Source organism: Typopeltis vanoorti, chromosome 18, assembly GCF_054136105.1.
Source record: "Typopeltis vanoorti isolate ZY-2024b chromosome 18, IOZ_Tvanoo_1.0, whole genome shotgun sequence".
Lineage (NCBI taxonomy): Eukaryota > Metazoa > Arthropoda > Arachnida > Uropygi > Thelyphonidae > Typopeltis > Typopeltis vanoorti.
This window is the reverse complement of record NC_143566.1, coordinates 81,787,884-81,801,635: the sequence shown is the minus strand read 5'-3', so window position 1 is coordinate 81,801,635 and position 13,752 is coordinate 81,787,884. Positions and strand designations below refer to the sequence as shown.

The 13,752-nt window shown below is 35.1% G+C and overlaps 1 protein-coding gene across 1 annotated transcript in view; it reads right to left on the bottom strand.

The window, feature by feature from the left end:
• LOC150096851 (mdm2-binding protein-like) overlaps window positions 1-13,752 on the bottom strand; it is a 269,877-nt gene that overhangs the window by 165,869 nt on the left and 90,256 nt on the right. Inside the window, exons 6-7 of the mRNA XM_090408172.1 lie at window positions 11,608-11,815; window positions 3,177-3,305 (exon numbers count right to left, since the gene is read on the bottom strand). Coding sequence (XP_090264298.1) covers window positions 3,177-3,305; window positions 11,608-11,815 — 337 coding nt within the window. The remainder of the gene's footprint in view (window positions 1-3,176; window positions 3,306-11,607; window positions 11,816-13,752) is intronic.

The following is a 13,752-nucleotide window of genomic DNA, read 5'->3' as shown; positions in this document are numbered from 1 at the left end:
TGCCTTTCCACATTTCAAGCATTTGATGGCTTTTTCTACTTCAAGTATGGATATGTATTTCTGACTGCATGCCTGGTCAGTGTTTTTTTATCACTGTGCTGTCATCACTACTTGTTTCATTTAGCAAATTTTCAAAGTAATTACTCCATACTTCCAGGATATCTTTTTCTTCCGTTTTCATTTCATGTTTATCATCTCTAACTCCTTTTGCAGCACTTTTTCCTCCATTCCTAAGCTTCTTCAACAACCTCCAGAATATTTTACCACCCTCTTGATATTTATTTTCTATGTTCTTGCCAAAGTCCTCCCATGACTTTTGTTTAGTTAGTTTTACACAGTGTTTAGCTTTCTTACATTTGTCTCTGTATTCTCTAATAGCACAAGCTGACTTATTTGCCAGGAATGTTTGATATGCTTTCTTCTTTTCCTTCACTGCCTCTTTAACTTCCTGTGTTCTAATTTTCTACCCTTGCAGACAACTTCACTACATGCCTCTCTAGCTGAATCAATCAGGGTTTTCTTCAAGGCTTGCCACTGAATCTCCAAGGTTTGGTTCCTGTTCTCAAATTCTTTCATATTTCCTTCTATAATCTTTGTGTATTTTAGTCTACAGTTCACATCTGAGAGTTGCTCAACTTTATTCGCTTTAAAACTTTCTTACATGTCATTCTTTTAAATATGAAATTCAATTTTATCCTGCTCAAGACTAAATAGTGATCACTTCCAATTTCAAATCCTCTGTACACTCTGGTGTCCTGCACCAGGGAGAAAACATCACTATCAACAATAACCTAGTCAATGAGACTTTTCTTATTCCTTGCCTCTTCTCTCCATGTGAATTTGTGCACATTTTATGTTGGAACATGGTGTTAGTAATAACCAGTCCATGTCCTGAGCAGAAATCCAACAGATATTTGCCATTATTATTAGCTTTGCTCTTTTCTCCAAATTTTCCCAAAATATTTTTGTATGTCTGACAATCACTTCCTACTCTGCTATTTAGATCCCCAACAAGGACCAACTTTTTCTTTTTCATTGTGTCAGTAGCTTTCTCTAGAGCCTCAAAAAATTCCTCCACTTCTACCTTAGTAGAACCTTCTATGGGACCATAGGCACAAATAAGTCTCATTGTCCAGTTCCCCATTCTGATATTTGCCCAAATCACTCTACTGGACACTGTCTGCCATTCAAGAAGATGAGCCTAGCATTTTGTGTTGAATACTATGGCTACTTCTTCTTTTCCTAGATTGTCATTGCCTGAATATAACATTTTGTATTTATTGCTCAGAAAGATCTCACCAGTTTTTGTCTTTTTTGTTTCAGTCACCCCTATTATGTTGATCTGGTACTTATCTAATTCCTCGGCTAGCTCAATTTCTTTGCCATTCAGGCTTCTTATGTTGATAGTACCGATCTTTAACTCTGGTGATGTTGAGTTGGGGTGTGTTTTCAGATTTGTTCCAGTAGCTGACTTTTCTCTGTTTTCGAAAAGTCAGCTACTGGAACAAATTTTCGTCACCCGGTTAAACAAGGCCCCCGTTGTTTTTGCCAGGGAACCAGGGAGAAAACAATTGAGGCCTTGTTTAACCAGGTGACGCCCCAGCCGGCATGAAATTTTGTCATGTTGTACCATCATTTTGTATTTTGGTTTAACCAATAGGAATACAATTTGGTTGGCTAAATCCTAAATTGCCAGCTCATCCTCGTTCATTCAGTATCCAGGTAGATACCCAACAGGGTGCACCACGAGAAGGTGAGGATTGAACATTAGGTCAGAAGCGGTGGTCGGTTCTGCACATTCCTTTAAAGTCTATGTGGAGGTCTCCTCTCAGTTATACAGCTTTGACCCTTAAGCACCCCTTTTTAGAAATTTGTAAGTCACAATACTATCACCCCCCCCTCTTTTCCCTGTTTGCCGGTGTTTGCCATCCACAAATTCTCATCCTGTATTCAATAATCTTGGCATCATTTTTAACGTTCTCTTTTGCACTCTTTTCACTTATCAGAATCACCATGGAAACCAGGAGATCAAATCTGCACACAATAGTCCAAGTGAGGTCTTATCAAGTCCTTTTAAAGAGACAAAATTACCTCCTTATCTCCATGACATGACAAGGTTTGTTTCAGCATTCCAATTATTCTCTGAATTGTATATGCAATCTTTGTTTGAAATTTCCTATCTACTAAAACTCCAAGTTCATTAGACTAATCAGTTTCTATTAGCATGATTTTTGAAGATTTTCAAAGTTAGTTAAAGTTCACAAACAAAAATGGGTTGACAGAGAAACCATATTTTGTAATGAACAGCATGGATTTACTATGGGAAGGTCATGTTTGAGCATTCTATTATAAAGTTACCATTGAGTTAGACAAAGGGAATGGATACACTTTTTTCTTTCTTCCTCCTCGTTTCCCCTTCTACCAAATCCTTCAGACCAGTGTTTCCCAAATTTTCAGTACCCACATACACCTTTTAAATTTTAGTAACACCAGCATATCCCCCCCCCCCCCCCCAAGGCAAAGACAGTTTGGGAGAAGGTATAACAATATTTCATTCAAATATGGATAATTATAAAGGTTTTTTTTTTAGCATTTGAGTTATAATAACTTACAAACTTGTAAAACATATATACATTTATTAGTTATTAAATACATTTTCACTTATATGAATCCAATATACATACAGCAGAAACAAAGATTCTGAAATTTAAATTTTTAGGAGTAAAAATAGCTTAATAAAACAAATGAAATTCTTTCAGTTGAGAAGAAGAACCTTTTGGCAAAAAACCTGCTTCAAATTCCGTAAAGATTTTTCATGTATCCCTTGTGGTACACGTACAACATTCTGGGAAACACTGCTTTAGACTAACAATCTACTATGACTGAAGCCATGAGGTCCAAGAAAGACAAACCACAGGTGAGAACCTTTTCATTCATGCAATGTTTAAACAAACTTTGTTCTGAGAAACTGCTTGGAGATAAATTAGTCTTACTACAAGTATAACAAATGGAGAGTACAATGGTCCTACTAGAACTTTTATGAATTCAAATGTTTTGTTCGAATGTCTGCTAAATGAATGCATTTTATACTATTCTCATACTATTTTATCATTTCTTTTTGATATGTATTCTAGACTTTATAAACATTTAGAATGAATAAAATATCCAATCGTTACCTGAGGAAGTAAATTCGATTTATTGGCATATTTTTCCATTCCAAGCATGTGGTTCAAAGTAGACCAAGTAACCTGACTTTCTTCATCAACTGTTAACTGGAGTCCAGGTAAACAGATGGATTCATGTGACTGAAAGTTTGAAATTTCAAACTGGTAAATATTAAATCAAAACATGTCTTTTAGAATAGTTAGAGTCTGAAATAATGTAAGAAACTTAAATTAAGAAAACATTACTTATTCATCAATGGAAGTGAATGTTTAATGATATAACTTGACAATGCTTTTATGCAACAATGAGAACTGAAAGCAATGTTTTATTTCCAGAATAACTCTGACATTCCATGAGAGAAGCCAGTTCACCACATATGATACATTGTGGCTATTATTTGCTACCCACATGCAGTTATCTGAAGTGAGGATAAATTGTTTCATTATCAGTAATCATCATAAATGATGATTACTGATAAAGTATCAAGATATTTTACCACATTTCTGACAAGAAGATGGTCTTCTATTGTATCCTATACTCACTTAAAACACTGTTTGTATGATAAGGAATTCTCTTCCAGGATTAACTGCATTTAATGGCTACTAAATATAGACAGTGGTTGTAAATGATTACTGCTATTCTGCAAGTGACAGCCTACTTCACAGATAAATAGCAATAATCAAAGCAAAACTTACTGATGTATTCCATAAAATTATGCAACAGGTGTAACTAATTAATATCTAGACTATGGTTCATAAGCAACATAGGCCATTTTGGTTTTCTGATAGAGCACTTGCATTCTTTGGGATGGCTTAGCATTTGCTGATACCTGTTCTAAATTGTAGTATCAACTATACCACAGATGGTAAAATTCCAATTTCAATTGCATATATTAATACACATTTCAGGCATCCTCATACTTTAAATGATTATTCTATTTAATAAAACATTAAGCTTCTTTACTCGTGGAAGTAAAAATCACATTGTGATGTATTTGTTCATGATAAGGAATGTTTAAGGGTTAAAACTGTATAAGCGGAAGGAGACCTCCATGCAATCTTTTAGGGAATGTAGAGAATTGAGGCTTCTGATTTAATGTCCAATCTCACCTGCTTGTGGTGCATCCTGTTAGGTATCTACCTAGATACTGAGCGAATGAAGATGGACTGGCAATTTGGTACAAAATGACAGAATTTTATGATAGCTGGGGTGTCACCAAGTTAAACAATGCCTCTTGTTTTCATCAGGGGAAAAACCAGAGTGAACAGCACAAATTCAGCAACTGGAACAAATCCCAACTCAAAATCAATATCAATGGAAAAGAAAATGGAAATAGCAGAATTACCAGATTGACATAATAGGTGTGACAGAAACAAAGAAAACAAAAACAGGTAAGATCTTTCTAAGCAACTAATACAAATCAGGCAATCATAGTCAGGTGAAAGGAGTACTTATAGTATTCAACACTAAATACTAGGATAATTTTGAATAACACGCATTATTAAGCATAGTCATGTGGGCAAATATCAGAATAGAGAAGTGGACAATGAGACTTACCTATGCCTATGGCCCCACAGAAGGTTCTACTAAGAAAAAAAGACCTGAGAAATCATTAGAGAAAGCGGATAACACAACAAAAAAGGAAAAGTTGGTCCTTGTTAGAGATCTAAACAGCAGAGTAGGAAATGATTACCAGGCATACAGAAATGTTCTGGGAAAATTAGAAAGCTTAGAAATGGAGGAAAGGGCACTGTAAAAGAAATCAGAGATAATAAAGGTGACAGAAAAACTGAAGATAAAGATATTCAAGATGTCTAAAGTAATTACTCTGAAAGATTCTTAATTAAAAAAAGCAGTGTCAGCATGGTGGCAGAAAACACTTAGAAGTCAAACAGTCAGAAGTACATATCCATACTCGAAGTAGAAAAAGCCATCAAAAATTTGAAATGTGAAAAAGGCAGCTGGAGTAGAGGAAATTTGACAAGAAATATTCATATATGGAGGTATAAAAGTTTTAATGTGGCTGCTTTGCATAATTCAGAGGGAATAGTTAGTGGGTCGTATTACAGATGACCAGAGTAGAGCTTTCATAGTACCAATCTATAAAAAGAGAAATAAAACTGAATGTGAAATTTAAAGAGGTATTTTGCTATTGAGTGTCCCTGGTAATATTTCTGCAAGTATACTCGAGAAATGGCTAAGAAAAATTGTGGAAGGAAAGCACGGTGAAGAATAAGCTGAATTGAGACCAGTTGTCAGGATCAGATTTTCACTTTACAACAAATAGTTGAGAAATCATAGGAATATGACAAGGTTCTGCATTTAAGTTTTGAAGACCTGGAAAAGGCAACATACAACAAAGTGGCAAAAGAAAAACTCTTCAAAATGCTACAAGTATATGGTGTAAATCAGACATTATATTAAGCAATACATAGCTCTATTTGAGCTATAGATAAGCTGTTACGGGTGCTTAAGGGTCAAAGCTGTATAACTGAGAGGAGACCTCCACATAGCCTTTAAAGGAATGCAGAGAACGACCAGAACTTCTGACCTAATGTCCAATCCTCACCTTCTCGTGGTGCACCCTGTTGGGTATCTACCTGGATACTGATTGAACGAGGATGGGCTGGTGATTTAGGATTTAGCCAACCAAATTGTATTCTTATTGGTTAAACCAAAATAAAAATGATGGTACAACATGACAAAATTTCATGCTGGCTGGAGCGTCACCCGGTTAAACAAGGTCCCCGTTGTTTCGCCAGGGAACCAGGGCGAACAGCGAAAAGTCAGCTACTGGAACAAATCTGAAAACACACTCCAACTCAACATCACCAGAGTTAAAGATCGGTACTATCAACATAAGAAGCCTGAATGGCAAAGAAATTGAGCTAGCCGAGGAATTAGATAAGTACTAGATCGACATAATAGGGGTGACTGAAACAAAAAAGACAAAAACTGGTGAGATCTTTCTGAGCAATAAATAAAAAATTTTGTTATATTCAGACAATGACAATCAAGGAAAAGAAGGAGTAGCCATAGTAGAGTAATATGGGGAACTGGACAATGAGATTTATTTGTGCCTATGGTCTCACAGAAGGTTCTACTAAGGTAGAATTGGAGGAATTTTTGAGGCTTTAGAAAAAGCAACTGACACAATGAAAAAAGAAAAGTTGTTCCTTGTTGGGGATCTAAATAACAGAGTAGGGAGTGATTGTCAGACATATATATTGGGAAAATTTGGAGAAAAGAGCAAAGCTAATAATAATGGCAAATATCTGTTGGATTTCTGCTCAGGACATGGACTGGTTATTACTAACACCATGTTCCAACATAAAAATGTGCACAAATTCACATGGAGAGAAGAGGCAAAGAATAAGAAAAGTCTCATGACTAAGTTATTGCTGATAGTGATGTTTTCTCCCTGGTGCAGGACACCAGAGTGTACAGAGGATTTGAAATTGGAAGTGATCACTATTTAGTCTTGAGCAGGATAAAATTGAATTTCATATTGAAAAGAATAACATGTAAGAAAATTTTAAAGCGAATAAAAGTTGAGCAGCTCTCAGATGTGAATTGTAGACTAAAATACACAAAGATTATTGAAGAAAAAATGAAAGAGTTTGAGAACAGGAACCAAACCTTGGAGATTCAGTGGCAAGCCTTGAAGAAAACCCTGATTGATTCAGCTAGAGAGGCATGTGGTGAAATTGTCTGCATGGATAGAAAAATTAGAACTCCATGGTGGACACAGGAAGTCAAAGAGGCAGTGAAGGAAAAGAAGAAAGCATATCAAAAGTTCCTGGCAAATAAGTCAGCTTGTGCTCTTAGAGAATACAGAGACAAATGTAAGAAAGCTAAACACTGTGTAAAACTAGCTAAACAAAAGTCATGGGAGGACTTTGGCAAGAATATAGAAAATAAATATCAAGACGGTGGCAAAATATTCTAGAGGTTGTTGAAGAAGCTTAAGAATGGAGGAAAGAGTGCTATAAAAGGAATTAGAGATGATAAAGGTGACATGAAAACGGGAGAAAAAGATATCCTTGAAGTATGGAGTAATTACTTTGAAAAACTGCTAAATGAAACAAGCAGTGATGACAGCACAGTGATAAAAAAACACTGACCAGGCATGCAGTCAGAAATACATATCCATACTTGAAGTAGAAAAAGCCATCAAATGCTTGAAATGTGGAAAGGCAGCAGGAGTAGATGATATTCGACCAGAAATGCTGAAGTATGGTGGTATAAAAGTCTTACAGTCGCTGCACCGCATAGTTCAGAAAGCCTGGACAGAGGGACGAATTCCTGATGATTGGAGTAGAGCTCTCATAGTACCCATATATAAAAAGGGAAATAAAACTGCACGTGAGAATTACAGAGGTATTTCCCTACTGAGTGTTCCTGGCAAGATCTATGCAAGTATACTTGAGAAACGGTTGAGAAGAATTGTGGAAGAAAAGCTTGGTGAAGAACAAGCTGGATTTAGGCCAAATAGAGGCTGTCAGGATCAGATCTTCACTTTACAACAAATAGTCGAGAAAGCATGGGAATATAACAAAGATCTGTATTTAAGTTTTGTCGATCTGGAAAAGGCATATGACAAGGTGCCAAGAGAGAAGCTATTCAATACGCTGCAGTTATATGGTGTCAATGGGACATTATATCAAGCAATACTTAGTCTTTATTTGAGTTGTAAGTCAGCAGTTAGAATTGAAGGAAGTACAGGAAGATGGTTTAATGTTAAATCTGGTGTGAGACAAGGATGTACATTATCCCCTCTGTTATTCATTATCTATATGGATCGCATTATGAAGGAAAGTGGTATTAAACATGATATCGAAATTGGAGATGTTAATGTCAGCTCTTTGCTTTATGCGGATGATGTTATACTTCTAAATAAATCCGCTACAAGTCTGCAAGATTCTCTGACTAAATTGAATAGCTCTTGTAATAGATATGGTATGAAGGTCAGCAATAAAAAGACAAAGACAATGAAAATATGCAGAATCATTGAAAATGTCAACTGTGTTGTGAATGGAGAACCTGTGGAACAAGTAAAACATTTCAGCTATTTAGGCACGATTTTTACTGAAGATGGTAAATTAAATACAGAAATAGACAACAGAATCAGTAAAGCTGGTATGGTGGGAAGTCAATTGAATAAATTCATATGGAATAAGACAGAAATTAGTCGGAATTCTAAATTAGCTGTATACAAGACAGTGTTCAAACCAGTTTTAACTTATGGATCTGAGAGCTGAGAGCAGTAGTAAAACACTTGACCAAAGTGTTTTACTTCTAATCTTTCCTCTAATCTTTCTCAGGACTCTCATATCTGTCCTGACCGCAGATATGAGGTGTGAACAGATGGCATCAATGGCAATATCATATTAAAACGAGGATATTACGAAAGAACTTGACATTGTCAGCATCCAGGAATGCGTTAGCAGAGCTAATCTCAGGTGAATGGTCACTTAAACAGAATGGCGAGGAAAGATTAGCAAAACAAGTGTTCTCTGCCAGGTTGGCTGGAAAACGACCCAGAGGAAGACCAAGATATAGGTGGATTGATACGGTACAAAGTGCCTTGGACGATAGAAATATAAGATCTGGTAATGTTGGAGTCTTGACAAGTAACAGACTGATTTGGAGGAAAATTGTAGATAGGAAGTTAGTAATGATGTAAATTTTTCATGTAGTACTATCATATCCTGTACACCCCTTGAGGGTACATGGCAGGAATTTGATGATGATGATAAGCTGTTAGAACTGAAAGAAGTACAGGAAGATGGTTTGATGTTGAATCAGGCGTGACAGGGATGCTCGTCATCTCCACTGTTATTCATTATCTATATGGCTCACATTATGAAGGAGAGCGGTATTAAATCTGATAACAAAATTGGTAATCTTATTCTCAGCTCTTTACTTTCTGCAGATGATGTAGTGCTTTTAAATAATTCCATTACAAGTCAGCAAGATTTCCTAACTAAACTGAATAACTGTTGTAATAGGATTTGTATGAAAATCAGCAACAACAAAAAAAAAAGGCAAAGATAATGAAAACATCAGCTGTATGCCGAACATACAGAACAAGTAAAACATTTTAGTGAAGATATTAGAAACATATTAGGAAAGAACTTGCCATTGTTAGCATTCAGGAATGTTAGCAGAGCCAATCTCAGTTATATGGGAGAAGTTAAGATTAACAAAACAAATGTTCTTTGTCAGGTTAGCAGGAAAAATACCTATGGGAAGACCATGATAAAGATTGACTGATACAGTAAAAAGCACTTAGAAAACAAAAATATAAAATCTGATAATGGTGGATTCTTGATTAATTTGGAGGAAAATTGTAGATCAGCAGTTAGTTATGGTGTAACATTTTTCATGTAGTATAATCATAATATCCTATACACCTTCCTGAGGGAATTTGATGATGATGAAAATAATTCCAATAGTTCTGTTCCTACTCCATAACACAGATGCGACAATTCTAAAGGAAAACAGTCATAGTATGCTTTCAACTATAGTAAACTTATTCACCTGGATTCTATTTTCCATGATGAGGGTTGAATGCAATTTATAAATATCATACAGAACTATGTCTTATTTTAGTATCAACTAAAATATGTATCAGAGATACATATAATATTTACATATTCATTATATTAATTATTTAAGTTTTTAAGTTTAAACATCATGTATAAAGTACATAATGTACTTTATACATGATGTTTAAACTTAAAATCCAGTATGACTTTTTATGTAACTTTGTTTGCTTACACTTGGATAAAGGATTAAACCAAGAATATAATTTCTTGGCATCTTTAGTTTATAGTATAATCAAGTGGAAAAACTTTCATCAACAAATATGTACATAAGACAAAATACAAGTAAACAAGTTGTTTATTGTGTAGTGAAATTACTAACTTATAAACTTAAACAAATGGCTTGAATTAAAGTAAAATATAAATATTTGCATTTAATACACATGCATATTAAACATGCATGAAATTCTTACCAATTAATGACTTTGTAAGAATTGATCAAGGGTACCCCCCCCTTTTTTTTGATGCAATTAAACAAAATCAGTGCTAATATGGCATTGCCATCCTGCATGAAATAGTCATAATCCAGTAATAAATTTTCTAGCATCTTGGATAGACACTCATGGAGCACTCAGGAGTGTGCTCATCACTTTCTTGTTCTCCATGCTCTCTGATGTTTTGTTACACTTTCCTCCACTTCAAATCTTCATTTTCATTATATGAAGATTTTAGTATTAAAGACTACCATCAATGGATGCACACTTCATAATTCCTGATGTGGCTTTCACATCAAATGGAATGTCATTTTCACTATTGGCCATATCTGATATGTCCATGATTGAATACTTAAAACCACAGTGAGCAGAACAGTTTAAAATGGTCTTGTTGCTTATTCATCGACTACTATCTTGTTCATAAGGCATATTGCCTGTAAAAGATTAACTTTTGCACTGACCTCCTTAACAAATGTCAAAACCCAGTAAACGTTTTCTTGATTTCCATTATAATTCTATGTTCCAACTCATAAGCCAATTCTTAAAAAATTCAGATTTCATCCACACATTACTGTTCGCAGATCCAGGAATGTGTTAGCAGAGGATTTTTAGCAGAACATCCAGGAATGCGTTAGCAGAGCTAATCTCAGGTGGTATGGTCACTTAAACAGAATGGGTGAAGAAAGATTAGCAAAACAAGTGTTCTCTGCCAGGTTGGCAGCAAAACGACCCAGAGGAAGACCAAGATATAGGTGGATTGATACGGTACAGAGTGCCTTAGATGATAGAAATATAAGATCTGATAATGTTGGAGTCTTGACAAGTAACAGACTGATTTGGAGGAAAATTGTAGATAGGAAGTTAGTAATGATGTAATTTTTTTCATGTAGTACTATCATATCCTGTACACCCCTTGAGGGTACATGGCAGTAATTTGATGATGATGATTATTGTTTGCATGGTACTGAACTCAGTATGATCCCTTCAGATTGAGGCCTGTTCTTTATTCCAATAACTAACACTTTTGTTTATCAGTTACTGACATATTCAAACAGCATAAAACTGTCACACAATTCACTAATTTTGTTGAATCAGTGTAGCATGTTAATAACACAGGGAACAATCTGATGTGACATGATTAAATGGCTGTGTTTTGTCAGCACTACATTTTTGATGCAAGATTACGTGATTTTTCTAACACTCCATGTGATAGAAGTTACTGGCTAGCCCAGTTAAACAGCAAATAAACAAAGCAGGTTCTTGTTATATTCTCATTTTGTTTTTGTTCTTTCAGACTTGTCCCAATAAAATGTTGTCATGATTTACCAAAATCTACTGTAGTATAATAAAAGATAACAAGCACAAATAGAATATAAGACATTAAAAAAGCATTAACATACCCAGGCACCACCTATCTGGATGTCTCCCCTCCAGAAAGTTGCAGCTGAGCTTTTAGAATCATCATCATGAAGTCTAATGTGTGCAGAAAGCTGTTCTTTCCATTCCTTCAGTCCAGCTTGTGACTTTCCATTACCGACTAGAATTGTCACTGTTGCTACGTGCCACACTACGAGTCGGTAAAGAGCATCAGCAAACTCTGTATGGTTGCTAAAACGTGAACAACAGCATGTTAACACTAAGGAATACTGTTTCTAAACTAAACTAAACAATGAATGGCATATATATATATCAGGTAACCAAAAACATTTGTGCAGTTTTTGCTATTTTGTAGTGGTTTGCAGAGCACAATTTTTTATGTGCGTCATAAAGCATAGATATGCTTCAGTCAATCAGTGCACTCTAACTTGGTGTGTGCTCTTTTTCTGTGACTTTGAACCCTCTTAAAATGTCAGTTGAACCTGGTGTAATTTGAGTTTGTTTGCTTTACAAATTTAAACTTGGTTCGAAGGCTTCAGAAGTGTCCCATAAGATATATGTGGGGTTTAAAAAATTTGTTTCTGGCGATGAATCACTTGAAGATGCACCGTGTGTTCAGGAAGACCATTATTGATAATGAAGAATTATGTGTTGCTGTTGAAAATAATTCTACATTAACATGTCAAGAACTTCCACAAACGTTTAATGTGAGTGGTGAAACAATTCGTTTACACTTGCATCAACTGGGAAAATCATGGAAGCTAAGCAAATGGGTCCCATATGTATTATCAGATGACAAACTTCAAAGGCTATCATTTTGTTCTGCACTTCTTTCATGTTATAAAATTGAACCATTTCTGGATTACTTGCTCACTTGTGATGAAAAATGGATCTTTTACTCTAATAGGAAGAGAACTTATCATTGGTTGTCACCAAACGATCCAGTACTGCACACTTCATTCCTGGAAGAATGAAGTGTGCAGTATGCACACTTCATTCTATGCTTTGTGTGTGTGGTGGACTGGAGCCAGTATTGTCCACTATGAGTTTCTCGCTGCAGGTCAAACAATTATGGCTGAGATCTACTCAAGCGAGTGCAGGATGTGTTACTTCAGAAACAGCCAGGACTAGTTCTTACAGGACAACCTCATACTACAAAACTTACATGTGATGAGATTTGTGCTTTAGAATGGGAGATACTCCCTCATCCTCCATATTCTCCTGACATTTCTCCAAGCAGTTATCACCTTTATTTGATGCTAGATAATCACACATAAAATAGACAGTTCCGCAATAAAACAGAGATTGAAGCTGAGGTTGTTAGGTTTATTACTTCAAAAGACAAAGCATTTTATAAAGGCAGAATTTACAAACTTGCATCTTGTTGGGAAAGAGTTGTAGATTGTGAAGATGCTTATTTTAATGAATAAAACATTTTATGAAAAATTCTGTAGTTGTTTAATTTTTATTATGAAAAACCAAACAAACTTTTTTTGGTTAAATGACATGCACGCACGTATATATATAATATACTTCCATAACTCAGCCATCAATAATGTTCATGATGCCCTTTTGCTGAGTTTAAAGGGCATCATGAGCATATATATTTGTATATGTATATATAAATATATTATATTATCTGGTGAAAAGACGTGCTGTTAAAAAGCTTCTGAAATAAAACCATTTCAGAATTAAAGCCAATTCTGAAATAAATAAAAAAAAATTTGATTTTTGTTGATTTATTAAGTGTTTTTTTAGATTTAATGGTGTATTTTTTACTACTCTTAAGAATGGCACTGAAAACTCATCACAACAGGGCACTGTCTAATGCTCAACTTGTTACTACTGAGGAGAGCGCTTATCCTGACGAACAAAAGTGCAACTACAGCGATGATGATAATTTATCTGAGGATAAGCTGACATTAGAAATATCTCGATTAAAGAAATTATTAGAAAATTGACCAAAGAGTTAGACAAAGTGGAAAAATGTTTAATTAAACTTAGACAGGATAAGAAAAAGGATCAAAACAGGAAGGAAAGCACTGAACTTGGTAATCATAAATTAATAACAAGGTAAGTCAGTCAAAATCTAAGAAAAAAGAGGTAATATGGTATGATGATTCAATCTTAAGATTTGCACTTACCGAGGGAGTCACCACTTCCAGTTT